The 26482-nt window shown below is 46.7% G+C and overlaps 1 protein-coding gene across 1 annotated transcript; it reads right to left on the reverse strand.

Annotated features, from left to right (window-relative positions):
- Window positions 1–18561: 18561 nt before the first annotated feature.
- LOC123410145 (carbonic anhydrase, chloroplastic-like) lies at window positions 18562–21332 on the reverse strand. The gene is made up of 5 exons (XM_045103041.1): window positions 21181–21332; window positions 21007–21055; window positions 19347–19603; window positions 19158–19263; window positions 18562–19049 (listed from the first exon to the last, which is right to left on the reverse strand). The coding sequence occupies exons 1-5, from the start codon at window positions 21237–21239 to the stop codon at window positions 18915–18917; spliced, it is 606 nt and encodes a 201-aa protein (XP_044958976.1). The 5' UTR covers window positions 21240–21332; the 3' UTR covers window positions 18562–18914.
- Window positions 21333–26482: the final 5150 nt, after the last annotated feature.

Raw genomic sequence — 26482 nt, forward strand, 5'->3', positions numbered from 1 at the left:
GTCTAACAACATGATTGATAAGACGGGATTACCGTACCACTCTGGAGCAGCGCGTGATCTCGTCGACCTGCGTGGTTCAACAGAAACTTGAACTGGAGTTTCATGATCATCATCATTAACTTCCTCCTCAACCGGCATCGCAACGACAGAGGTTTCCCCTTGCCCTGCGCCACCATCCAGAGGGATGAGAGGTTCGACAACCTCGTCAAGTTCTATCTTCCTCCCACTCAATTCTCTCGAGAGAAACTCCTTCTCGAGAAAAGTTCCGTTCTTAGCAACAAACACTTTGCCCTCGGATTTGAGATAGAAGGAGTGCCCAACTGTCTCTTTTGGGTAACCTATGAAGACGCATTTTTCCGCTTTGGGTTCCAGCTTTTCAGGCTGAAGCTTTTTGACATAAGCATCACATCCCCAAACTTTAAGAAACGACAACTTTGGCCTTTTGCCATACCACAGTTCGTATGGTGTCGTCTCAACGGGTTTTGATGGTGCCCTATTTAAAGTGAATGCAGCTGTTTCTAATGCATAACCCCAAAATGATAACGGCAAATCAGTAAGAGACATCATAGATCGCACCATCTCTAACAAAGTACGATTACGACGTTCGGACACACCATTACGCTGTGGTGTTCCAGGCGGTGTTAACTGCGAAACAATTCCACATTGCCTTAAGTGAGCACCAAACTCGAAACTCAGATATTCACCCCCACGATCAGACCGTAGGAACTTGATCTTCTTGTTACGATGATTTTCGACTTCACTCTGAAATTGCTTGAACTTTTCAAATGTTTCAGACTTGTGCTTCATCAAGTAGACATAACCATATCTACTTAAATCGTCAGTGAAGGTGAGGAAATAACGATATCCGCCGCGTGCCTCTACGCTCATTGGACCACACACATCGGTATGTATGATTTCCAATAAGTCACTTGCACGCTCCATTGTTCCGGAGAACGGAGTCTTAGTCATCTTGCCCATGAGGCATGGTTCGCACGTGTCAAGTGAATCAAAGTCAAGTGACACCAAAAGTCCATCAGCATGGAGTTTCTTCATGCGCTTTACACCAATATGACCCAAGCGGCAGTGCCACAAAAATATGGCGCTATCATTGTTTACTCTAACTCTTTTGGTCTCAATGTTATGTATATGCGTATCGCTATCAAGATTCAATATGAACAATCCTCTCACATTCGGTGCATGACCATAAAAGATGTTACTCATAGAAATAGAACAACCATTATTCTCTGACTTAAAAGAGTAACCGTCTCGCAATAAACAAGATCCAGATATAATGTTCATGCTCAACGCAGGCACTAAATAACAATGATTTAAGTTCATCACTAATCCCGATGGTAGCTGAAGTGACACTGTTCCGACGGTGATTGCATCAACCTTGGAACCATTTCCTACGCGCATCGTCACTTCGTCTTTCGCCAGCCTTCGTCTATTCCGCAGTTCCTGTTTCGAGTTGCAAATGTGAGCAACAGAACCAGTATCGAATACCCAGGCACTACTACGAGAGCCGGTTAAGTACACATCAATAACATGTATATCAAATATACCTGATTTTTCTTTGCCCGCCTTCTTATCTGCCAGATACTTGGGGTAATTGCGCTTCCAGTGACCCATACCCTTGCAATAGAAGCACTCTGTTTCAGGCTTAGGTCCAGCCTTGGGTTTCTTCGGCGGATTGGCAACAGGCTTGCCGCTCTTCTTCGAATTGCCCTTCTTGCCTTTGTCGTTTCTCTTGAAACTAGTGATCTTGCTCACCATCAACACTTGATGCTCTTTACGGAGTTCAGACTCTGCGACTTTCAGCATCGCAAACAACTCGCCGGGAGACTTGTTCATCCCTTGCATGTTGTAGTTCAACACAAAGCCTTTATAGCTTGGCGGCAGTGATTGAAGGATTCTGTCAGTGATAGCCTCTTGCGGGAGTTCAATCCCCAGTTCAGCTAGACGGTTTGAGTACCCAGACATTTTGAGCACATGTTCACTGACAGACGAGTTTTCCTCCATCTTGCAAGCATAGAATTTATCGGAGGTCTCATACCTCTCGATCCGGGCGTTCTTCTGAAAGATAAACTTCAACTCCTGGAACATCTCAAATGCTCCATGACGCTCAAAGCGACGTTGAAGTCCCGGTTCTAAGCCATACAAGACTGCACATTGAACTATTGAGTAGTCCTCCTTACGCGCTAACCAAGCGTTCTTAACATCCTGATCAGCTGTAGCGGGTGGTTCATCTCCTAGCGCAGCATTAAGGACATAATCCTTCTTCCCAGCTTGTAAGATTAGCTTAAGATTACGAGCCCAGTCTACAAAGTTGCTTCCATCATCTTTCAACTTAGCTTTCTCTAGGAACGTATTAAAATTCAGGATGACACTCGCGTGAGCCATGATCTACAACACAAATATATTCAAAGTGGACTTAGACTATGTTCAAGATAATTAGAGTTTAACTTTATCAAATTATATGCTAAACTCCCACTCAAAAAGTACATCTCTCTAGTCATTTGAGTGGTTCATGATCCACTTACACTATCCCAAGTCCGATTATCACGTGAGTTGAGTATAGTTTCAGTGGTAAGCATCCCTATGCTAATTATATCAACTATATGATTCATGATCGACCTTTCGGTCTCATGTGTTCCGAGGCCATGTCTGCACATGCTAGGCTCGTCAAGCTTAACCCGAGTGTTCCGCGTGCGCAACTGTTTTGCACCCGTTGTATGTGAACGTTGAGTCTATCACACCTGATCATCACGTGGTGTCTCGAAACGACGAACTGTAGCAACGGTGCACAGTCGGGGAGAACACAATTTCGTCTTGAAATTTTAGTGAGAGATCACCTCATAATGCTACCGTCGTTCTAAGCAAAATAAGGTGCATAAAAGGATTAACATCACATGCAATTCATAAGTGACATGATATGGCCATCATCACATGCTTCTTGATCTCCATCACCAAAACACCGGCACGATCTTCTTGTCACCGGCGTCACACCATGATCATCCATCAACGTGTCGCCATCGGGGTTGTCGTGCTACTTATGCTATTACTACTAAAGCTACATCCTAGCAAAATAGTAAACGCATCTACAAGCACATATGTTAGTATAAAGACAACCCTATGGCTCCTTCCGGTTGCCGTGCCATCGACGTGCAAGTCGATATTTCTATTACAACATGATCATCTCATACATCCAATATATCACATCACATCGTTGGCCATATCACATCATAATCATACCCTGCAAAAACAAGTTAGACGTCCTCTAATTTTGTTGTTAAATGTTTTACGTGGTGACCAAGGGTATCTAGTAGGATCGCATCTTACTTACGCAAACACCACAACGGAGATATATGAGTTGCTATTTAACCTCATCCAAGGACCTCCTCGGTCAAATCCGATTCAACTAAAGTTGGATAAACCGTCACTTGCCAGTCATCTTTGAGAAAAGGGGGTTACTCGTAACGATGAAACCAGTCTCTCGTAAGCGTACGAGTAATGTCGGTCCAAGCCGCTTCAATCCAACAATACCGCGGAATCAAGAAAAGACTAAGGAGGGCAGCAAAACGCACATCACCGCCCACAAAACCTTTTGTGTTCTACTCGAGAAGACATCTACGCATGAACCTAGCTCTGATACCACTGTTGGGGAACGTCGCATGGGAAACAAAAAATTTCCTACGCGCACGAAGACCTATCATGGTGATGTCCATCTACGAGAGGGGATGAGTGATCTACGTACCCTTGTAGATCGTACAGCAGAAGCGTTAGAGAACGCGGTTGATGTAGTGGAACGTCCTCACGTCCCTCGATCCGCCCCGCGAACAATCCCGCGATCAGTCCCACGATCTAGTACCGAACGGACGGCACCTCCGCGTTCAGCACACGTACAGCTCGACGATGATCTCGGCCTTCTTGATCCAGCAAGAGAGACGGAGAGGTAGAAGAGTTCTCCGGCAGCGTGACGGCGCTCTGGAGGTTGGTGATGATCTTGTCTCAGCAGGGCTCCGCCCGAGCTCCGCAGAAACGCGATCTAGAGGAAAAACTATGGAGGTATGTGGTCGGGCAGCCGTGAGAAAGTCGTCTCAAATCAGCCCTAATTGCTCCATATATATAGGAGGAGGGAGGGGGGCCTTGCCTTGGGGTCCAAGGGACCCTCAAGGGGTCGCCCAGCCAAGGGGGGGAGGACTCCCCCCCTAAACCGAGTTGGACTTGGTTTGGTGGGAGGAGTCCCCCTCCCTTCCCACTTCCTCCCTCTTTTTTTTTCTTCTTTTCCTTTGATTCTTTATTCTTGGCGCATAGGCCCCCTTGGGGCTGTCCCACCAGCCCACTAAGGGCTGGTGTGTCTCCCCAAAGCCTATGGGCTTCCCCGGGGTGGGTTGCCCCCCCCCCCCCCGGTGAACTCCCGGAACCCATTCGTCATTCCCGGTACATTCCCGGTAACTCCGAAAACCTTCCGGTAATCAAATGAGATCATCCTATTAATCTTCGTTTCCGGACCATTCCGGAAACCCTCGTGATGTCCGTGATCTCATCCGGGACTCCGAACAACATTCGGTAACCAACCATATAACTCAAATACGCATAAAACAACGTCGAACCTTAAGTGTGCAGACCCTGCGGGTTCGAGAACTATGTAGACATGACCCGAGAGACTCCTCGGTCAATATCCAATAGCGGGACCTGGATGCCCATATTGGATCCTACATATTCTATGAAGATCTTATCGTTTGAACCTCAGTGCCAAGGATTCGTATAATCCCGTATGTCATTCCCTTTGTCCTTCGGTATGTTACTTGCCCGAGATTCGATCGTCAATATCTGCATACCTATTTCAATCTCGTTTACCGGCAAGTCTCTTTACTCGTTCCGTAATACAAGATCCCGCAATTTACACTAAGTTACATTGCTTGCAAGGCTTGTGTGTGATGTTGTATTACCGAGTGGGCCCCGAGATACCTCTCCGTCATACGAAGTGACAAATCCCAGTCTTGATCCATACTAACTCAACTAACACCTTCGGAGATACCTGTAGAGCATCTTTATAGTCACCCAGTTATGTTGCGATGTTTGATACACACAAAGCATTCCTCCGGTGTCAGTGAGTTATATGATCTCATGGTCATAGGAATAAACACTTGACACGCAGAAAACAGTAGCAACAAAATGACACGATCAACATGCTACGTCTATTAGTTAGGGTCTAGTCCATCACATGATTCTCCCAATGACGTGATCCAGTTATCAAGCAACAACACCTTGTTCATAATCAGAAGACACTGACTATCATTGACTAACTGGCTAGCCAACTAGAGGCATGCTAGGGACGGTGTTTTGTCTATGTATCCACACATGTAAATGAGTCTTCATTCAATACAATTATAGCATGGATAATAAACTATTATCTTGATACAGGAATTATAATAATAACTATACATTTATTATTGCCTCTAGGGCATAATTCCAACACCATATTGGCAGCAGAAGAGCTTTCCACCGCTTTTCCATTGGAGTCCTTTGCTCTCGAGTTCTGCTCAACCCTCAGATGGCCGATGATGTCCTCTACTGAGAACTCGCGCCTCTGATGTTTCAGAGTAGTAGCAAAGTTCATCCAGGAATTAGGGAGCTTAGCAATTATACAGCCCGCGACAAACTTGCCCGGCAAATTGCTGCACGTTCTTCAGCTTCACGATCCTTCCCGAAGTAAACTTCAGATCGACCGTGCCAACACCAAGAACAGAAGCACTCGCGTCATTCCCCATCAATACGGACCCGCGACCGGTGGCCTGATAAGAAGAGAACAATGACAAGTCAGCACACACATGAATATTTGCACCCGTGTCCACCCACCAATCGGTGGATTGACAAACTGTAAATACAGTAAGTAAATTACCGTACCCAGATGCACCACTTTCATTGTTGCCCACAATCATGTTTGCAGACTTGGAGTCCTGCGCCGGCTTCTTGTACTTGTTTGGGCATTTGTTCGCCCAATGTTCCTCTGAACCATAAGTATAGCAGCCATCTCCCTTCTTATTCTTCTTGAAGGGATTCTTCCCCTTCTTCTTGAAGTCGGTATTCTGTTGGACAGAGTTCTTTCCCTTGGGCTTGTGAGAATTGAAGTTCCTCTGATGTACCATATTGGCAGCAGAAGAGCTTTCCACCGCTTTTCCATTGGAGTCCTTTGCTCTCGAGTTCTGCTCAACACTCAGATGGCCGATGATGTCCTCTACTGAGAACTCACGCCTCTGATGTTTCAGAGTAGTAGCAAAGTTCCTCCAGGAATTAGGGAGCTTAGCAATTATACAGCCCGCGACAAACTTGCCCGGCAAATTGCACTTAAGAACCTCAAGTTCCTTAGCTATGCATATTATCTCATGAGCTTGTTCCAATACAGAACGGTTGTCAACCATCTTGTAATCGTGGAACTGCTCCATAACATACATCTCACTCCCAGCATCGGTGGCCCCGAATTTAGATTCGAGCGCCTCCCACAAGTCCTTGGCAACATGCATATGTAAATATGCATCAACCAGCTTATCTCCGATCACGCTAATGACTGCTCCAAGGAATAGGACGGTGGCCTCCTTAAACATCTTCTCCTGTTCAGGAGTGATAGTTTCCGTAGGAGTGACACCGGCTACCCAGAACACGTTCATAGCCGTGAGCCATAAGGTGGTTCTCGTTTGCCAACGCTTGAAAAAAGTACCGGTAAACTTATCCGGTTTCAGTGCAGCAGCAAAACCATTACTCGAAAAATTCCTACAGACATCAGGTTTTTGGATTGTTGAGTAAATAGGCAATTTTCCGAGTACATTAATCCACAAAATAATAACTAGCATGGCATTGACTAGACTAATGACATACTGATCTTGAGCTAACCTAGCACATACTACGCATATAGTGGATACATCTATGCAAACAAGTAGTACTGCTAGGATAAATACGAACATGAGGATAAACGAGTCATACCCTCCAATCGGCCAGTTGGCCGTAGCAGCAGCAGCGGCGGCAGCGGCAGTATCCTCTGCCGTCTTCTTCTCGGCTTCCTCGCGGAGACGATCAGCTTCGCTTGGTGAAGACATGGTGATGACGAGGGCGACGCGGACGTAGACGAAGCAGACGGACGGAGGCGAGCAGTCGCGTGATCGCTCCCCAAAAACCTAATCGCCCCTCTCCCGTACAGGAACCGGAGAGGCGAGGTTTCGGAGGCCTGCTCTCCCGTCGACCGTGTACGCGGTAAACGGGACGGAGTCGCCGGTGGCAGTAGCAATCAAGGAACGAAGGCGTGAGGCAGATGTGATCTGATTCTTGTGACGGCTAGGGTAGGCGATCGTGTGCTTATAAAGGCGGCTGGGTGGAGAGACGTGGGCCAAGCCCACGTCCGAGTCGGTAACAGCCACGATCCGACGTCTCGGATCGTTCCTTGTCCGTTACGTATTCTCCGTTCCTGACCGGCAAAAATAAGCGCGTAGGTATGAGCTCGGCTCGGCTCATTCCCGCAACCCGCGGCGCGGCGCGTCGCGTCGTGACGAGGCGTGGCGTGGCGTGGCGAGGCGGGCGGCGGAGGAAGAGTGCGCGAGGGCACCTTCTCTTCTCACTCTCCAATAGCATGTGGAAGAGAGACCCTTATAAAGGGGTCCAAACTCTCCTCCACTAGCGGGGTGGGACTAAACTCCCACCACCTTGTCATGCCACCACCTACATGGGCCCTTGGAGATTTTTCTGAAATTCTCTAATGGGCCTAAAGCCCACCTCCAAATTTCAACAATCCCCACCAGATCTCAAGGGCACATCGTGTTCCCTCGTTCCAATCACTGTTTTAATATACCAGCATTTCAGTGAAGACCTATTAAGGTTGAGCTTCACCTAGAACAAGTAGCTACACTCCTTTACAACTGAACAATGGACTATGCCTTGAATTGTCAGCTTGGCGTAAAAGAGCTTCACCACAAGTCTTACTAGTACTAGACTGCCGAAGGTGACCCCTCGGGTGGAGCATATTAGTCACACTCCTGGCCTATTCATGAGTTTACTAGAGATCACCCAAACCTCATAGACTGTGACCAGCAGTCAAGCTCATATAGGTGTGTTCCTCCAAAGATCGCTCTGTAGGACAGCATCTTGCTTACATATAAGCTTAAGAACACATTAAGACAGTAGTCATCCTACCATACAGTATCCGAGAGTATTGCATCTCCAACGGAGTGGGTTAGTAAAGTTACTCTCCTCAGTTCACCACTGGCTTGTTTTCCCAGGTCCTACTTCACGGGATCTCCGATCATATAGGTTGGGTTATGTAACGACCAAGATGTGATCCTTTCCGATCTGGGGGTCGAGGCCCCGAATAGGAAAGAAGCGCATCTAAGTGTTTCGCAAGCAAGTAAACATAGCACATAATAATAAATATAGTAGACAATCTGGGATTCAACTGTCTTCTTATTAATAAAACAGAGTACAACGCAGATACAAACAAGGTAGTTCTGGTATGGACTACAAAACAAGGGAAATGCTATGCTACCCGCTGCAGGCCCACGATCACGACCACGGCTCAGTCCTCTGGATAGTTCACGTAAAGGCGATCTGTCTCCTCGTCGTATTGCCACGCCAGCTGGGTTCCATCGGGATCATCTGCCTCTGGGGTACCTGTACCTGCTGGGAGTTTCGGAGGAATCCGTGAGTCACGGGGACTCAGCAATCTAAGACCTTGGTGCCAGATCTAGTCATGTTACTGGGTAAGGAAGGGATGAAGTGTGTCAGGCTGCTGCATCCTAAGGTTGAATAAGTGGCTAGCTTACGCAAGAGAAGAAGTGACAGTGTTCTATACTACCGGTCGTGAATCCTTGATCAGAAAGTGATCCTGAACACCTACCTACGGCATTCATAACCCCACCGTGTTCCCGGTCGAAGAGAGATCTTCGAAGGGACAGTCACGGTTACTCACACAGTTGGCATATTTTATTAGTTTATGTTTAAGTTTTCTAATACCGGATGTTAACAAAATATTCCAAGTTGCCACATAACCGCGGGCACGGCTTTCCGAAAGATTAAACCCTGCAGGGGTGCTAGAACTAGTCCATCACAAACGAACACAGGCCGCAAAGGCATCCTCTATCACGACTCTCGTGATCTCGTCGGATTCCTTAGAGGAAAACCTCATCTCTGGGGAAAACCAAAGCTTCACCGGAATTCCTATACGCAAGATATACCGCTAAGGTAAGACAAGGCTAGCAGGACCTCCCGACGTGTCGACGACCCTGATAAGAGCCGCGTATCTCAGTCTCAGGACACGCCGGATGAGCACAGCGTACGGTGGCCTGATAGACATCTCCCGAGTTGCCCCGGGTTGGCCCCGCACACGACTCCAGTTTGTACCAACGCTCATGAGGAGCACTGGCCCGGGGTGTTGATTAGATTCCTCGGGGTAGCTATTCCCTATGCAGTTTATTATTAAGTGATTAGCAGATTAATACCAAAGTTGGGTCCTGCCGGACAAGCCTTAACACTACGCGATTTATCAAGGGGGTCCCCATAACAACCCCGAACGTGTTAGGAGCGATCACTATGGAATCAAACACCGGTAACCGGTAACTAAGGCGGCAATAACGGAACAACACACCCGGCAAAAGGCTAGGCCTCCCGTCATTTACCAAATATATAGATACATTAATTTAAATACAGGAATTAAGACACTGATATCAAGCTCATGACAACTCATGAGTTATAAACACCTGCAACTAGCAATGCTAACATTAGTAGCTGAGCAAGCCTACCTAGCCATGCAAATTTGCTAGGAAAGAGTAAGGTGTTTAGGCTCATGGCATAAGAAGAGGCAATATATTTTCAGTGGTAGGCAGCGAGCAATATGACGTGGAATCGAAACTACCATAACAAGTCTAGATATGGGATCAAGGTCATGTCATCTTGCCTGTGATATCCTCAGCTTGGAAAGGTTCTGGATCGTCCTGCACGTACTCTCCTGACTCCACGTATTCGGTCTCCGCTCCCGGTGCTACCCAACACAAGAATAACAGCCAATGAACAGCAGCACCACAACATGCAACAATCACAAGATGCATGAGATGAAAGTTGAGCATGCACCACTATTTCTAACACTAGCGCAAGCAAGATAAACTACAACAAGTTCCTGGACAGAACTTTGCACTAAACTATTTGGACATGCATGGGAATGATATGAACAGATGCATCTCGTAAAAACGGTTCAAAACCATATAAGGAACTTTGCAAACGGAGCTACGGAACAACGGGAATCAACGAATCACGATATGAAGCCCTACGTGAAAGATTCATCACCACACACACAATTGGCACAAATCTGGTGTTCCCAGGTTGCCAAGACATATATTACCCCAACATGAATGAAATGGAGCAAGGTAGAACACCCCAACAAAAATTAAGCACAAACTTTGAACAAAATGTCAAAACTACGCAATCTGTCAGTTTCTGCATCTTAGCTGTTTGTGAGCAACATGCAACATAGCTACAGGTCTTCAAGTATGACAAATAATATATGTGGCTGTTGCCAACCAAGGACACTACAATCTCCAGCAAGAATCACAGCAAAAGGAATTAAACTCTAGAAGATACAAGGCCACAAACTTTCCCAAAACCATCAGTTCTCAGGGACTTAGTGAAAATTCCTGCACCTGAGTTTCTGTTTCTGTTCTGAAGCTTTTTGACAGCAACCAAAACACAAGCTACTGGACTCAAAATGACTTGAAAATTGACAGGAAGCTTCAAAACCATACCAGGTTCAAAACTCTAGCACTGAACTAAGTCCAGTTCTTAACAGAATGACCAGCACAACCTTATCTACAGGGGAAGAAAATGTTCTCAGCATTCCAGACTTAGTGAAATTTTCAGAGTTCAAAATCTGGAATTTTCCCAGCCACATGCCCACTTTGTCTAGGCATAGTTTGCACACACAAGTTCCCAAGAGGTGTTTGACACCACTATGGTATTGAGCACAAACCCCTACAACTAACACACCAAGATCCATGCCTTTGGGCTCCATCTATACCATGGAGACAAAGCCCAAACTTTCAACAATAACGAAAATGCAAAACCACAAGGTATGCTTTTTAAGATGACAACTACATAGGAGGGCTTTATGTGCACAATGACAAAGTGACATGGGGGTTTGAACCCCACGTTTGTGTCATGCACATCAACGACTCCAACACACACAATTCCTCTCAAGCACTAGCATCAAGCTCACACATAAGAAATCTCTATATAACAAGAGAGTATACACACCCCCCACATATGGGCATGTGATGGTGCACACTCTCACAAGCATCACTAGGATCTTCCTAGTATTCATGTCACCATCAATATGCAAACTACCACAACAAACCACACCCTCACATGCTAACATAAATAGCTATCTAGTGCTACTCCTCACCTCAAGACATGTGATGAGGGGGAGGCACCCACACCCCACTACATCAAAGCAAGCAAATAAAACTACAAGATCCCTTAGACCACCTAAAACTCCCAAAGATGGGCTCCACAAGAGTAGCTAGTGCATCTTATCTCCTTAAGGCACAACACACACAACGAAAACACTTCACATGCACAACTCCTACCAAGTGTACTCCCCACCACTAGATGCAATCCACAAGGCTCACAACGCTAGCAATACGAAATCTAATCACTTGCAAGTGTGCAACTCCCACACAAAGGGAACTGCTACTAACTACACTAGCATGAAAAAAAAATGACCTCAAATCCAGCTTGCTGCCCAAGCCCAAGGAAGAGGAAGAACAAATAAAGGCAGCAAGAAAAGAAGGAAAAAATAATAGCTACAACAAATAACAGGGTCCTGGGATTCGAACCCTGCACCCCCTGCACCACCTAGCCACTGCACTAGCACCATCATCTCGACAGAAAGGGGGAAGAGTACAGGGAAACATGTCCCTGCTCCTCTTGCATAGGATCAACAGGGGAAAAAAATCTGACAAAAATATACTCAGCGCCGAGGGGGATTCGAACCCACAACCTCTCATCACGCGCAAGCATATGACAGAGAGATACTACCATCAGGCTACGAACCGGAGTCTGACTAATACTAGAAGGTAAAACAGAAGAACACGCCTCACGAGAAGCATCCCGCCGGCGGCCAGACCGGAGGACGCTGGCGGCGCCACTCCCGGCCACCACCGGCGGGGAGAACCAACGGCGGGGCCCGCGGGACTCTCGGGGGATCCATTCCCGCCCTGAGCACGGGGAAAGGCCTCCGCTTGGCTGCCGGGACTGCAGCTGCCGGGACTCCATGCCCGCCTGGGAGCACGCGACAGATAACCTGTCGGGCCTCCCTGCCGGCGCTACCGACGACGAGAGGGTCCTCTGGGCACGGCGCTGCTGCCGAGAGGGGAGAGGAAGCCCTCTCCTACTACCGCTAGACTACCTGCGAGCTGAACCTACAGGAACCACTAGCGCTGCCGACCTGGAGTTCCAACGTACAGAGCCCTCTGTCAGAGAAGGGGGCGCACGCCCTGCCGACGCGGTGGATCCTCGCGCTGGGAGGAGGAGCTGCTGCTGCTACTGCTAACCCTACCACCCGCAGCAAGGCGACACCACTTCACCTCTTACCCTGCGCCCGCTATCTAGACGACACACAGCAGCAGAGAAGGAACGAAGCTTCTACTGCAGAACATGACCGAACCGCGGAGGAGGAGGCAAGGGCGGAGAACCTCACCTTGGGGAGAAGAGGGGCGTCGAACGGGGAGGAGGAGCGCCGGAGAGGAAGAAGGCGTGCCGACGAAGTCGTTCCACCGAAGACCGAAGAAGGGGACGACGCAGCTCGCCCGGTTTGTCCCGTTGACGAGGACGAGCTCGACGAGGGGGGCCGCTCCTCGGGGTCCTAGCGCCGGGAATGGGTCGCGGGGACTCACCCCGAGCCCCCGGACATGGCGCCCAGTGCCGGAGACGACGGATCGGCGGGTTGACGGAGGAGGCGCTGCACCCTCTCTCTCTCTGCTTCTCTCAGAAACTTACCAGGGAAGAACGAGGGCAGGAGGGAAACTGGCGGCGCTGGGGAGGAAAGGAGAGGGAACCCTAGGGCGGAGGAGGAGGTCTCGGGCTCCTTTTAACGCCTCGGGAGGCGAGCTCGAGCCGCTGGATCAAGAAGAGAGTGATCGGGAGGTTGAGCGCGCGTCGTACAGGAGGTGACGTCGGGAGGAAGAAGGAGCGCTCGCCAGTGGGCTCTATCGCCAGGGGTGGAGTCTAACTGGGCCAGCACGGGAGAAGGCTTAATGGGCCAGGGAAAGAATCAGATGCACAGGGAGTTTAACCAAATAGAACAAGAGAGAAAAGAATGCTTCCAGGGAAGAAAAATATTACCCAAGAAAATTATTGGGTTAAAAACTAAAAGGAAAATCCTGCTAGACATAAGAAATAATAGCCCAATAGGGAAAAATAGGAATGCAATATTTGGAGATGTTTGAAATAAATGCAAAACAGTAATTAACCTACTGTTTTGAATTTATTTGCACCACTAAAGTCCAGGAATCAACCAGAAAAATTGCACCCCCTCGCAAGCACATTTTATCAACCCACTAGACATTTTAGAATCCTCTTTGGGACGAAGGAATTTTGACAAGAATAAAAATAGGAAGGAAAAGGAGTTTAAAAGGCAATAGCTTTAAAAGACTAGCACACCCTCTTGCATCACACACACCGTTATCACATGCATCACAAGGTAGTGCAAAAACACCACTTAATCCTAGCACGATCACATGCACTCACAACATCACAACACTACTCCTATTAAACTCAAATGCAACATGATCATGGCATGCAATCATAAATATGGCAAGGGATCATATGTAATTCATGCATGCAAGGGAAGTAAGCACTAGGGAACACACATGAATTCAAGGCACAGGATATATCCTCAAGATCTCTGACAAGGTGGCCCTACATGGAAGGTTATAAGAAGGGAAAGTTCTACACTTGGGGCATTACAGGTTACTACCATGGAAACTCATGTGGGTCTCATACCCATCTCCCTCGATGCACTATCTATCACAACACGTGATAGCCCTTTAGTAAAGGGATCTGCCAGATTCTTAGCCGTTTGGATATAATCCAACGCTATCACTCCGGAGTTTCTCAAACGTCTGACAGCCTTCAATCTCATTCTTATATGTTTGTTAGACTTCATATTGTCCTTTGAACTCTTCACTTTAACAATAACCGTCTGATTATCGCAGTTCATAAGGATAGCCGGAACCGACTTCTCAACCACAGGTAAGTCCATCAAAAGATCTCGAAGAAATTCTGCTTCGACACCAGATGTGTCTAATGCTGTTAATTCTGCTTCCATTGTCGATCTTGTTAAGATCGTTTGCTTGCAAGACTTCCAGGAAACAGCACCACCCCCAAGAGTAAACATATACCCAGTAGTGGCCTTCATCTCATCAGCATCAGAGATCCAATTCGCATCACTATACCCTTCAAGTATCGTTGGGAATCCCGTATAGTGAAGCCCGTGGTTGACAGTACCTTTCAAGTAGCGCATAATTCTTTCAACAACACGCCAATGAACATCGCCCGGGTTTGCAACAAACCGGCTAAGTTTGCTCACAGCAAACGCGATGTCAGGCCTCGTTGCGCTAGCTAGGTACATAAGTGAACCGATAATTTGAGAGAATCTCAATTGATCTATACCTGTGCCTTTAAACTTTCGAATAAGCACACTAGGATCATATGGTGTTTGACAAATTTTGCAGTCTGAATATCCAAAGCGACTCAAAATCTTATCAACATAGTGGGATTGCAGAAGTGTAATCCCACCCTCATCATCTCTCAACAGCTTGATGTTCAAGATAACATCAGCCACCCCAAGGTCCTTCATCTCAATGTTTTGAGACAGAAAAGACTTAACCTCCTCAATTACTTTGAGGTTGGTTCCAAATATCAGTATGTCATCAACATACAAGCACAATATAACTCCTTCGCCCCCACCATGGCGATAGTATACACATTTGTCAGCTTCATTAACAACGAAGCCAACAGATGTCAGAGTTGTATTAAACTTCTCATGCCATTGCTTAGGTGCTTGTCTCAGACCATATAAAGATTTCAGCAACTTACACACCTTTCCTTCCTGACCTTCTATCACAAAGCCATCTGGCTGTTGCATATAGATTTCCTCATTTAGCTCTCCATTCAGGAAAGCCGTCTTAACGTCCATTTGATGAACGAGAAGACCATGAGAGGCCGCCAATGAGAGTAGTACTCTAATGGTGGTCAGTCTAGCCACAGGTGAATAAGTATCGAAGAAATCTTCCTCTTCTTTCTGGGCATAGCCCTTGGCCACAAGCCTAGCCTTGTACTTTTCAATCGTACCATCGGGCCTAAGCTTCTTTTTGAACACCCACTTGCATCCCAATGGTTTGTAACCATAGGGACGATCAGTGATTTCCCATGTCCCGTTAGCCATGATGGAATCCATCTCGCTACGGACCGCAGCTTTCCAGTAATCAGCATCTGGAGAAGCATACGCTTCTGAAATAGAAGTGGGATTATCATCCACGAGGTATACGAAGAAATCATCACCAAAGGTCTTTGAAGTCCTTTGTCTCTTGCCCCTACCACGGGCTTCCTCGTCATCCTCCTCAGGATTTTCATCATGTGTTTGTTCATAATATTCCATAGGAATGGCAGGCTCAGGAGTTATCTCAGATTCCTGTCTAGAAGTGCTTTGCATATCTCTCATGGGAAATATATCCTCAAAGAATGTAGCATCCCTCGACTCCATTATTGTACCGACCTTCACGTCAGGTACCTCAGATTTCACTACTAGAAATCTATAGCCTACGCTATTCTTAGCGTATCCCAAATTAACGCAATCCACAGTCTTTGGTCCAAGCTTACGCTTCTTGGGGATCGGTACATTGACTTTCGCCAAGCAGCCCCAAGTACGTAAGTACGAGAGTGTCGTCCTTCTCTTCGACCACTCCTCGTAGGGAGTGACCTCATTATCTTTTGTAGGAACTTTATTCAGGACATGACACGCGGTCAATATAGCCTCCCCCCACCATGCCTTGGATAAACCCGATGTATCTAACATGGCATTAACCAAATCAGTTAGAGTACGGTTTTTCCGCTCGGCAACCCCGTTTGACTGGGGTGAGTAGGGAGGCGTCCTCTCATGAATAATGTCGTGTTCCGCACAAAATGAATCAAATTCGTTTGAGAAGTACTCTCCACCACGATCAGACCGGACTCGTTTAATTTTCTTTTCAAGTTGATTCTCAACTTCTGCCTTATAGATTTTAAAGTAGTGTAGAGCCTCATCTTTAGTATTTAACAGATACACATAGCAAAACCTAGTGGAATCATCTATCAATGTCATGAAGTATTTCTTTCAACCTTTAGTCAACACACCATTCATCTCACAAAGATCAGAATGTATGAGTTCTAATGGTGCCAAGTGTCTCTCCTCTGCAGCCTTGTGAGGCTTGCGAGGTTGCTTTGCTTGCACACACGAGTGGCACTTAGAACCTTTGGCTAAAGTGAAAGTTGGGATTAAATTCAGTTTTGCTAGCCGCGACATAACACCGAAACTTATGTGACAAAGACGTGAATGCCAAACTTCAGATTCATTAACACTTGAGTGAATATTGTTCACGACTTTATTACAAAAATCTCCTAAAGAAAGGAGGAACAGACCTCCGCATTCATAAACTTTTCCAACGAAAAGTCCATATTTCGTAACTACTACTTTATTAGACTCGAACACCAACTTAAACCCTTCTCTACACAGAAGGGAGCCACTAACGAGATTCTTCTTGATGGCGGGGACATGCTGCACGTTCTTCAGCTGCACGATCCTTCCCGAAGTAAACTTCAGATCGACCGTGCCAACACCAAGAACAGAAGCACTCGCGCCATTCCCCATCAATACGGACCCGCGACCGGTGGCCTGATAAGAAGAGAACAATGACAAGTCAGCACACACATGAATATTTGCACCCGTGTCCACCCACCAATCGGTGGACTGACAAACTGTAAATACAGTAAGTAAATTACCGTACCCAGATGCACCACTTTCATTGTTGCCCACAATCATGTTTGCAGACTTGGAGTCCTGCGCCGGCTTCTTGTACTTGTTTGGGCATTTGTTCGCCCAATGTTCCTCTGAACCACAAGTATAGCAGCCATCTCCCTTCTTATTCTTCTTGAAGGGATTCTTCCCCTTCTTCTTGAAGTCGGTATTCTGTTGGACAGAGTTCTTTCCCTTGGGCTTGTGAGAATTGAAGTTCCTCTGATGTACCATATTGGCAGCAGAAGAGCTTTCCACCGCTTTTCCATTGGAGTCCTTTGCTCTCGAGTTCTGCTCAACACTCAGATGGCCGATGATGTCCTCTACTGAGAACTCACACCTCTGATGTTTCAGAGTAGTAGCAAAGTTCCTCCAGGAATTAGGGAGCTTAGCAATTATACAGCCCGCGACAAACTTGCCCGGCAAATTGCACTTAAGAACCTCAAGTTCCTTAGCTATGCATATTATCTCATGAGCTTGTTCCAATACAGAACGGTTGTCAACCATCTTGTAATCGTGGAACTGCTCCATAACATACATCTCACTCCCAGCATCGGTGGCCCCGAATTTAGATTCGAGCGCCTCCCACAAGTCCTTGGCAACATGCATATGTAAATATGCATCAACCAGCTTATCTCCGATCACGCTAATGACTGCTCCAAGGAATAGGACGGTGGCCTCCTTAAACATCTTCTCCTGTTCAGGAGTGATAGTTTCCGTAGGAGTGACACCGGCTACCCAGAACACGTTCATAGCCGTGAGCCATAAGGTGGTTCTCGTTTGCCAACGCTTGAAAAAAGTACCGGTAAACTTATCCGGTTTCAGTGCAGCAGCAAAACCATTACTCGAAAAATTCCTACAGACATTAGGTTTTTGGATTGTTGAGTAAATAGGCAATTTTCCGAGTACATTAATCCACAAAATAATAACTAGCATGGCATTGGCTAGACTAATGACATACTGATCTTGAGCTAACCTAGCACATACTACGCATATAGTGGATACATCTATGCAAACAAGTAGTACTGCTAGGATAAATACGAACATGAGGATAAACGAGTCATACCCTCCAATCGGCCAGTTGGCCGTAGCAGCAGCAGCGGCAGTATCCTCTGCCGTCTTCTTCTCGGCTTCCTCGCGGAGACGATCAGCTTCGCTTGGTGAAGACATGGTAATGACGAGGGCGACGCGGACGTAGACGAAGCAGACGGACGGAGGCGAGCAGTCGCGTGATCGCTCCCCAAAAACCTAATCGCCCCTCTCCCGTCGACCGTGTACGCGGTAAACGGGACGGAGCTCATTCCCGCAACCCGCGGCGCGTCGTGCGAGGCGTGGCGGGCGGCGGAGGAGGAGTGCGCGAGGGCACCTTCTCTTCTCACTCTCCAATAGCATATGGAAGAGAGACCCTTATAAAGGGGTCCAAACTCTCCTCCACTAGCGGGGTGGGATTAAACTCCCACCACCTTGTCATGCCACCACCTACATGGGCCCTTGGAGATTTTTTTGAAATTCTCTAATGGGCCTAAAGCCCACCTCCAAATTTCAACAGAAATTGCATCTGATGTATTTTGATCACATGCCGATCAAATTATACATCACACACGGTAATATTTGTACAATAATTCCGGATCGGAAGATTTGATACCTTATTACAAAAAAATTGACATCTAGCCATCCGGCGTCCACAACTGCTGGAAAATAACGAGCAGTGCATGGTCCATGTCGTTCACATCGATGCATCATCCCCACGGTATCTTTGATATGATATATGTGCGCATGTATGTATGGATGTATATTTGGGATTTGAGCAATGGGAGGGGAGATTGATTTACAGCTCCCATGTGTCGAACTTGCCGGAGACGAAGTCGTAGTGGCCGCCGACCAGCTTGAGGGTTCCGTTGGCCACACCCTCCTTGACGAACGGGTAGGTGCTGAGGTTCTGGAGGGACACGTTGACGGCCTCCTGTGGGAATGCAACGAACGGTTCAGAAATATATCATCTCTTGGTCAGCGAGTTGATCAATTCATTCACGTCCAAAGTACGAAATGGTAGATGGGAAATGGTGCGAACCTTCTCCAGGACGCCGCACTGGTCCTCGAATGGCATCTCGGAGCACTCGTCCTTCACCTTCTTCCTGGCCGGGAAGCCAATCCTGACCCAGTCCTCGACGAAGTGGCTGATACATAAGCAGCTCCGGTCAGAAACATACGAAATAAAACTTCATTCGGATTGGAAACGTGTTTTCCTCCACCAACTTACAATGTGTCGTCCGCGCCATCCTTGAGGTTGAGCAGGGCCTTGATCCCGCCACACCGGCTGTGGCCGATCACCACGATGACCTCGACCTTGAGGGCGCAGACGGCGTACTCGATGGCCGACCCGACGCCGGTGTGCTTGTTCTTGCAGTAGCAAGGGACCATGGCAGCGATGTTGCGGACCATGAAGGCCTCGCCGGGCTCCAGGCCCAGGGTCACCGACGGGCACACGCGTGAGTCGGCGCACGCAAACACCATGTACTGCACAACCATATTGTTTTCTTGCTTTAGTCGATGACGTTTCATAGTTGTTGGTGATAAGCAAACGCAGTTCTATTCAGGCTTTGACTGCTTTGGCCATCCGGGTAGAACAAATGAATAAGCACAATATGCTGATAGCGTGATACGTGGAGTGCACGTTTCTGAGACATCTTGCCAAGAAACTCTATCACTCTTGACATTCTGTCCCGGCGCGCTTTTTATCCAGCACGGCGGGAGAAAACCAGAAATAAATCTTGCTTTTGCGACAAGGAACCGAAAAGACAGAAAGCCAAGCAAAGCAAGTGGCGGCAAGGTTCCTCCGTTGCTGGCCCAGACCAAAAAACCTAATGAAGACTTGATGATGACCCGTGAAAGTAGACCCAACAAAGGACTTGATCATGTATTCGCCATGACTTTTTGCGAGTTATCTAGAATCTAGAATGGAAGACAGGACCACCACAGTCTGCAAGTTGCTCCAAAGATTGATAGCACTTCCATAGTTCGGCAGGCCTGCTTAATTATGTATATATGCAGAGCGGCAGGGCCAAAGCCATGGATGGCTTTATTCCCTGTTCACGGTTCTTGTGTGTGGGATCTGACGTGGCCGGTGCCAAGATGGTGAAGGCTCCATAATGGACATCGTTATCAAAAAATGTATATGCTCAAATGTGATACTGCAGAGTGGCGGCTATTTTCTAAGGAGAAAATATGAGACGCCTGGGACCTGAAATTCAACACGGACAGGTTGTTGGTCCGGTTTTTTAACAAGGGGGCCTCAACAACCTAACACGGCATTATCAGGCACGCCAATGGAGAATCTCAAAGAGAGGGACAAAAATGCCTCTTCTTGTACTAGTTGCAAGATTCTTAACATCAAAGTTATCCAACAAGAAAGCAGGAAAAGCAGGAAAGAAAGAAAGAACAATATTCTTTCTTTATACCCATCATCGTCCACAAGACCACAAAGAGATAAGGACCGGGACATCTCAATAAGCCAAATCATATATCACGACAACACACACATGGGCGGGGTTACCACAGCAAGCATGATCCGATTTCTTGGATGCGCATGACATGTGGTGGTTAATTGGTAAGGGAATCCACGATTATATTTCATACTAGGAGGATTAATTGATTGCCCCTCTTGGTTGTTGGTTTACCAGTGCATAACCTAGTATCAAGTGGCCGGCAGGCAGTGGCCCGTTCAATGAGGACAAAGCAGCCGTTTCCATTTCTTAATCCACTCCACTTTGACCGTAATTAACACGAAATGCTACGGGCAGCCCCAGCGCAAACCCGCGGCGGAGTTTGCCCCGGACCGGACGCCGAACGGCGGAACAAGGGACCGGAGTTGGTTGCTAGCTAGCAATAGAAGGAAATCAGATTGTGTGTATTGTGTATACCTTGGGTGACTGGTGGGCCTTGAGGGGCTCGAAGAGATCCGGCTTCTGGCTGCCATGGCGAGAGAATAATCATGTTAAGATGACTGAAATAGATAACCTCAAGGAAACCGGACCAAATCATGATCGAGGAGGAGGGTTTGTTCCGGTTAGCGGCGGGACGATGGGAATACTTACTCGTAGACCTCGGTCTTGAACTTCTCGAAGCCGGTCTTGAGGCGCTCGACAGGGTCCATCTCGAGCAGGAGGAGGTGTGGATGAAAGAGACGAAACTTGGTGGAGGGTGGGGGAGGATAGTTAGATGTTGGGTGGGCTTCTGAAATCGGGAGGAGGAGGAGGACGGACCTTATATAGCAGCCGGGGAGGGGAGGGGAGGGGAGGGGATGAGGCGTAGGGGCGGCCCCCGCGTCTCCGCTGGTATACTATGTTTGGAAATGGCGTCTCCCCGGATTGGTAGCGGTCAAAGAGAGATGACGCCACGTGAAAGGAGTGGGGCTGCTGGTTTCGTGCCCGATCGCCGTTTCTTCTTTCTCTTTTAGCATACTCCTGTTTGATCGGATTATATTAAGCGCGCCCGCCCGTGAGTTGATGGCGACCACCGGACCTTTCTTTGGAGGTGAGAAGAGGAGACGGTGGAGAACTGGGGGCAGGAAGGGACGGACGGCCGAGTTGGAGCGCGCACGGGAAAGGAGATAGACACAAAGAATACGCAACGGTGTGGCCGTACGTGTGGGGTGGGCTTGTGTGGTTTAGGAAGTTTTGAGATGCACCCGCATGCATAATTTGAATTGATCCTAGCCGCTGATCAACCGTGGGTAGATTTCTGACTACCAAAAAACATAGAGAAGTACTTAGTAGAGTACAATTTTTTTGACCGTCACAAAAATACGAAATAGTCAGAAATTTTTCTGGCTATTGATTAGAGTGTTTATTCTTCGTCCATTTACGTTCGGTACACTATAATTTCTTTCCAAGTTTATTCGCAAGGATGATGCCTTTCTTAATTTCTATAATTTGAAGAATGAAAAAGGAGTCTATAATAGTCCATGCATTTATCTTCCTATGCCTATAGCATTGTACCAGTAAATTTACGTCTATCCAGCGACCTAAATTAAGCACGCAATAAATATTATACAAGATATTAATATATGTGAAAATTCCACAATTTGCATGCAATTATTATATTATCTAATATCAACGTGCAATTAATATTTTACAAAAATATATCTAAGAAAATATTCAACAAAAATGAACACATTTACTAGGTAGTATAACCAGGAAAAAAATCCAAAGAGGCAGATCCAAGTAATCTCGGACGTCAAATCACGTGGACTCAACAACCTAAATTGGTTCAAAGGCGAGCGCTCAGCAAGTTTAACATGCAATAAGTATTATAAAAATATCAATATCAGTGAAAATTACATAATTTATCGCGTAACAAATACATAACCTTATATCGACGTGCGATTAATAGTCTACCAAATATATTTAAAACTATATTTTCCAAATACGAACGTGCATTGCATATCCGCATTTACTATTATGCCCAAATAAAAGATCCAAGTAATCTCGGAAATAAAATCACATGGACCAAATGGCCTAAATTGCTTCAGAGAGGTGAGCGCTCAATATATTTAGCATGCAATAAATATTATACTAACTATCAATATTAAAGAAAAAACAATAATTTAACGTGCAACTAATATATAACCTTATACCAACTTGCAATTAATATTCTACCAAATATCTCTAGAAATATATTTTCCAAATATGAACGTGCATTGCACGTCCACATTTACTAGTATACCAAGATAAAAATACTTAGTGTGCATATCAAATTAATCTCGCCATCAATTCATGTCATTCGAATGACCTAAATTGCTTAAATGGTGAGATCTCAAGATGTTAAACATGCAATTAATATTATACAAAATGTCAATATCCGCAAAAGAGGTATACGAAGAAATCATCACCAGAGGTCTTTGCAGTCTTTTGTCTCTTGCCCCTACCACGGGCTTCCTCGTCATCCTCCTCAGGATTTTCATCATGTGTTTGTTCATAATATTCCATAGGAATGGCAGGCTCAGGAGTTATCTCAGATTCCTGTCTAGAAGTGCTTTGCATATCTCTCATGGGAAATATATCCTCAAAGAATGTAGCATCCCTCGACTCCATTATTGTACCGACCTTCACGTCAGGTACCTCAGATTTCACTACTAGAAATCTATAGCCTACGCTATTCTTAGCGTATCCCAAATTAACGCAATCCACAGTCTTTGGTCCAAGCTTACGCTTCTTGGGGATCGGTACATTGACTTTCGCCAAGCAGCCCCAAGTACGTAAGTACGAGAGTGTCGTCCTTCTCTTCGACCACTCCTCGTAGGGAGTGACCTCATTATCTTTTGTAGGAACTTTATTCAGGACATGACACGCGGTCAATATAGCCTCCCCCCATCATGCCTTGGATAAACCCGATGTATCTAACATGGCATTAACCAAATCAGTTAGAGTACGGTTTTTCCGCTCGGCAACCCCGTTTGACTGGGGTGAGTAGGGAGGCGTCCTCTCATGAATAATGCCGTGTTCCGCACAAAATGAATCAAATTCGTTTGAGAAGTACTCTCCACCACGATCAGACCGGACTCGTTTAATTTTCTTTTCAAGTTGATTCTCAACTTCTGCCTTATAGATTTTAAAGTAGTGTAGAGCCTCATCTTTAGTATTTAACAGATACACATAGCAAAACCTAGTGGAATCATCTATCAATGTCATGAAGTATTTCTTTCCACCTTTAGTCAACACACCATTCATCTCACAAAGATCAGAATGTATGAGTTCTAATGGTGCCAAGTGTCTCTCCTCTGCAGCCTTGTGAGGCTTGCGAGGTTGCTTTGCTTGCACACACGAGTGACACTTAGAACCTTTGGCTAAAGTGAAAGTTGGGATTAAATTCAGTTTTGCTAGCCGCGACATAACACCGAAACTTATGTGACAAAGACGTGAATGCCAAACTTCAGATTCATTAACACTTGAATGAATATTGTTCACGACTTTATTACAAAAATCTGCTATAGAAAGGCGGAACAGACCTCCGCATTCATAACCTTTTCCAACGAAAAGTCCATATTTCGTAACTACTACTTTATTAGACTCGAACACCAACTTAAACCCTTCTCTACACAGAAGGGAGCCACTAACGAGATTCTTCTTGATGGCGTGGACATGCTGCACGTTCTTCAGCTGCACGATCCTTCCCGAAGTAAACTTCAGATCGACCGTGCCAACACCAAGAACAGAAGCACTCGCGCCATTCCCCATCAATACGGACCCGCGACCGGTGGCCTGATAAGAAGAGAACAATGACAAGTCAGCACACACATGAATATTTGCACCCGTGTCCACCCACCAATCGGTGGACTGACAAACTGTAAATACAGTAAGTAAATTACCGTACCCAGATGCACCACTTTCATTGTTGCCCACAATCATGTTTGCAGACTTGGAGTCCTGCGCCGGCTTCTTGTACTTGTTTGGGCATTTGTTCGCCCAATGTTCCTCTGAACCACAAGTATAGCAGCCATCTCCCTTCTTATTCTTCTTGAAGGGCTTCTTCCCCTTCTTCTTGAAGTCGGTATTCTGTTGGACAGAGTTCTTTCCCTTGGGCTTGTGAGAATTGAAGTTCCTCTGATGTACCATATTGGCAGCAGAAGAGCTTTCCACCGCTTTTCCATTGGAGTCCTTTGCTCTCGAGTTCTGCTCAACACTCAGATGGCCGATGATGTCCTCTACTGAGAACTCACGCCTCTGATGTTTCAGAGTAGTAGCAAAGTTCCTCCAGGAATTAGGGAGCTTAGCAATTATACAGCCCGCGACAAACTTGCCCGGCAAATTGCACTTAAGAACCTCAAGTTCCTTAGCTATGCATATTATCTCATGAGCTTGTTCCAATACAGAACGGTTGTCAACCATCTTGTAATCGTGGAACTGCTCCATAACATACATCTCACTCCCAGCATCGGTGGCCCCGAATTTAGATTCGAGCGCCTCCCACAAGTCCTTGGCAACATGCATATGTAAATATGCATCAACCAGCTTATCTCCGATCACGCTAATGACTGCTCCAAGGAATAGGACGGTGGCCTCCTTAAACATCTTCTCCTGTTCAGGAGTGATAGTTTCCGTAGGAGTGACACCGGCTACCCAGAACACGTTCATAGCCGTGAGCCATAAGGTGGTTCTCGTTTGCCAACGCTTGAAAAAAGTACCGGTAAACTTATCCGGTTTCAGTGCAGCAGCAAAACCATTACTCGAAAAATTCCTACAGACATTAGGGTTTTGGATTGTTGAGTAAATAGGCAATTTTCCGAGTACATTAATCCACAAAATAATAACTAGCATGGCATTGACTAGACTAATGACATACTGATCTTGAGCTAACCTAGCACATACTACGCATATAGTGGATACATCTATGCAAACAAGTAGTACTGCTAGGATAAATACGAACATGAGGATAAACGAGTCATACCCTCCAATCGGCCAGTTGGCCGTAGCAGCAGCGGCGGCGGCAGTATCCTCTGCCGTCTTCTTCTCGGCTTCCTCGCGGAGACGATCAGCTTCGCTTGGTGAAGACATGGTGATGACGAGGGCGACGCGGACGTAGACGAAGCAGACGGACGGAGGCGAGCAGTCGCGTGATCGCTCCCCAAAAATCTAATCGCCCCTCTCCCGAACAGGAACCGGAGAGGCGAGGTTTCGGAGGCCTGCTCTCCCGTCGACCGTGTACGCGGTAAACGGGACGGAGTCGCCGGCGGCAGCAGCAGTCAAGGAACCCCACGTCCGAGTCGGTAACAGCCACGATCCGACGTCTCGGATCGTTCCTTGTCAGTTACGTATTCTCCGTTCCTGACCGGCAAAAATAAGCGCGTAGGTATGAGCTCGGCTCGGCTCATTCCCGCGGAGCGGAGCGGATCCGACGTCTCGGATCGTTCCTTGTCCGTTACGTATTCTCCGTTCCTGACCGGCAAAAATAAGCGCGTAGGTATGAGCTCTGCTCGGCTCATTCCCGCGGAGCGGAGCGAAGGAGGAGTGCGCGAAGACACCTTCTCTTCTCTCTCTCCAATTGCATGTGGAAGAGAGACCCTTATAAAGGGATCCAAACTCTCCTCCACTAGCGGGGTGGGACTAAACTCCCACCACCTTGTCATGCCACCACCTACATGGGCCCTTGGAGATTTTTATGAAATTCTCTAATGGGCCTAAAGCCCACCTCCAAATTTCAACAGATTTACCATGCATGCATGTACAGTACTACACTATGTGTTACTGGATGGAACACGTGTTCTTTTTTCCATCAGTCCATTTATAGTATGTTGTACTCCTAATATTCGCTTGGACGTAATTTCACTATGGAGTACTAGCTAATATAAACATACTAACTCTAGACGTAATTTCGCTTTCCTGCATTAGACAAGTGAAG

Source organism: Hordeum vulgare, chromosome 7H (assembly GCF_904849725.1).
Source record: "Hordeum vulgare subsp. vulgare chromosome 7H, MorexV3_pseudomolecules_assembly, whole genome shotgun sequence".
NCBI lineage: Eukaryota > Viridiplantae > Streptophyta > Magnoliopsida > Poales > Poaceae > Hordeum > Hordeum vulgare.

Excerpts from the sequence above, each read along its gene's own strand:
- LOC123410145 (XM_045103041.1), bottom strand. The coding sequence starts at position 21,239 with ATGGACCCTGTCGAGCGCCTCAAGACCGGCTTCGAGAAGTTCAAGACC. Across the intron at positions 19,604-21,006 it reads AGGCCCACCAGTCACCCAAG|TACATGGTGTTTGCGTGCGC; the intron begins GTATACACAATA and ends ATGGTTGTGCAG. Across the intron at positions 19,050-19,157 it reads AGTGCGGCGTCCTGGAGAAG|GAGGCCGTCAACGTGTCCCT; the intron begins GTTCGCACCATT and ends GCATTCCCACAG.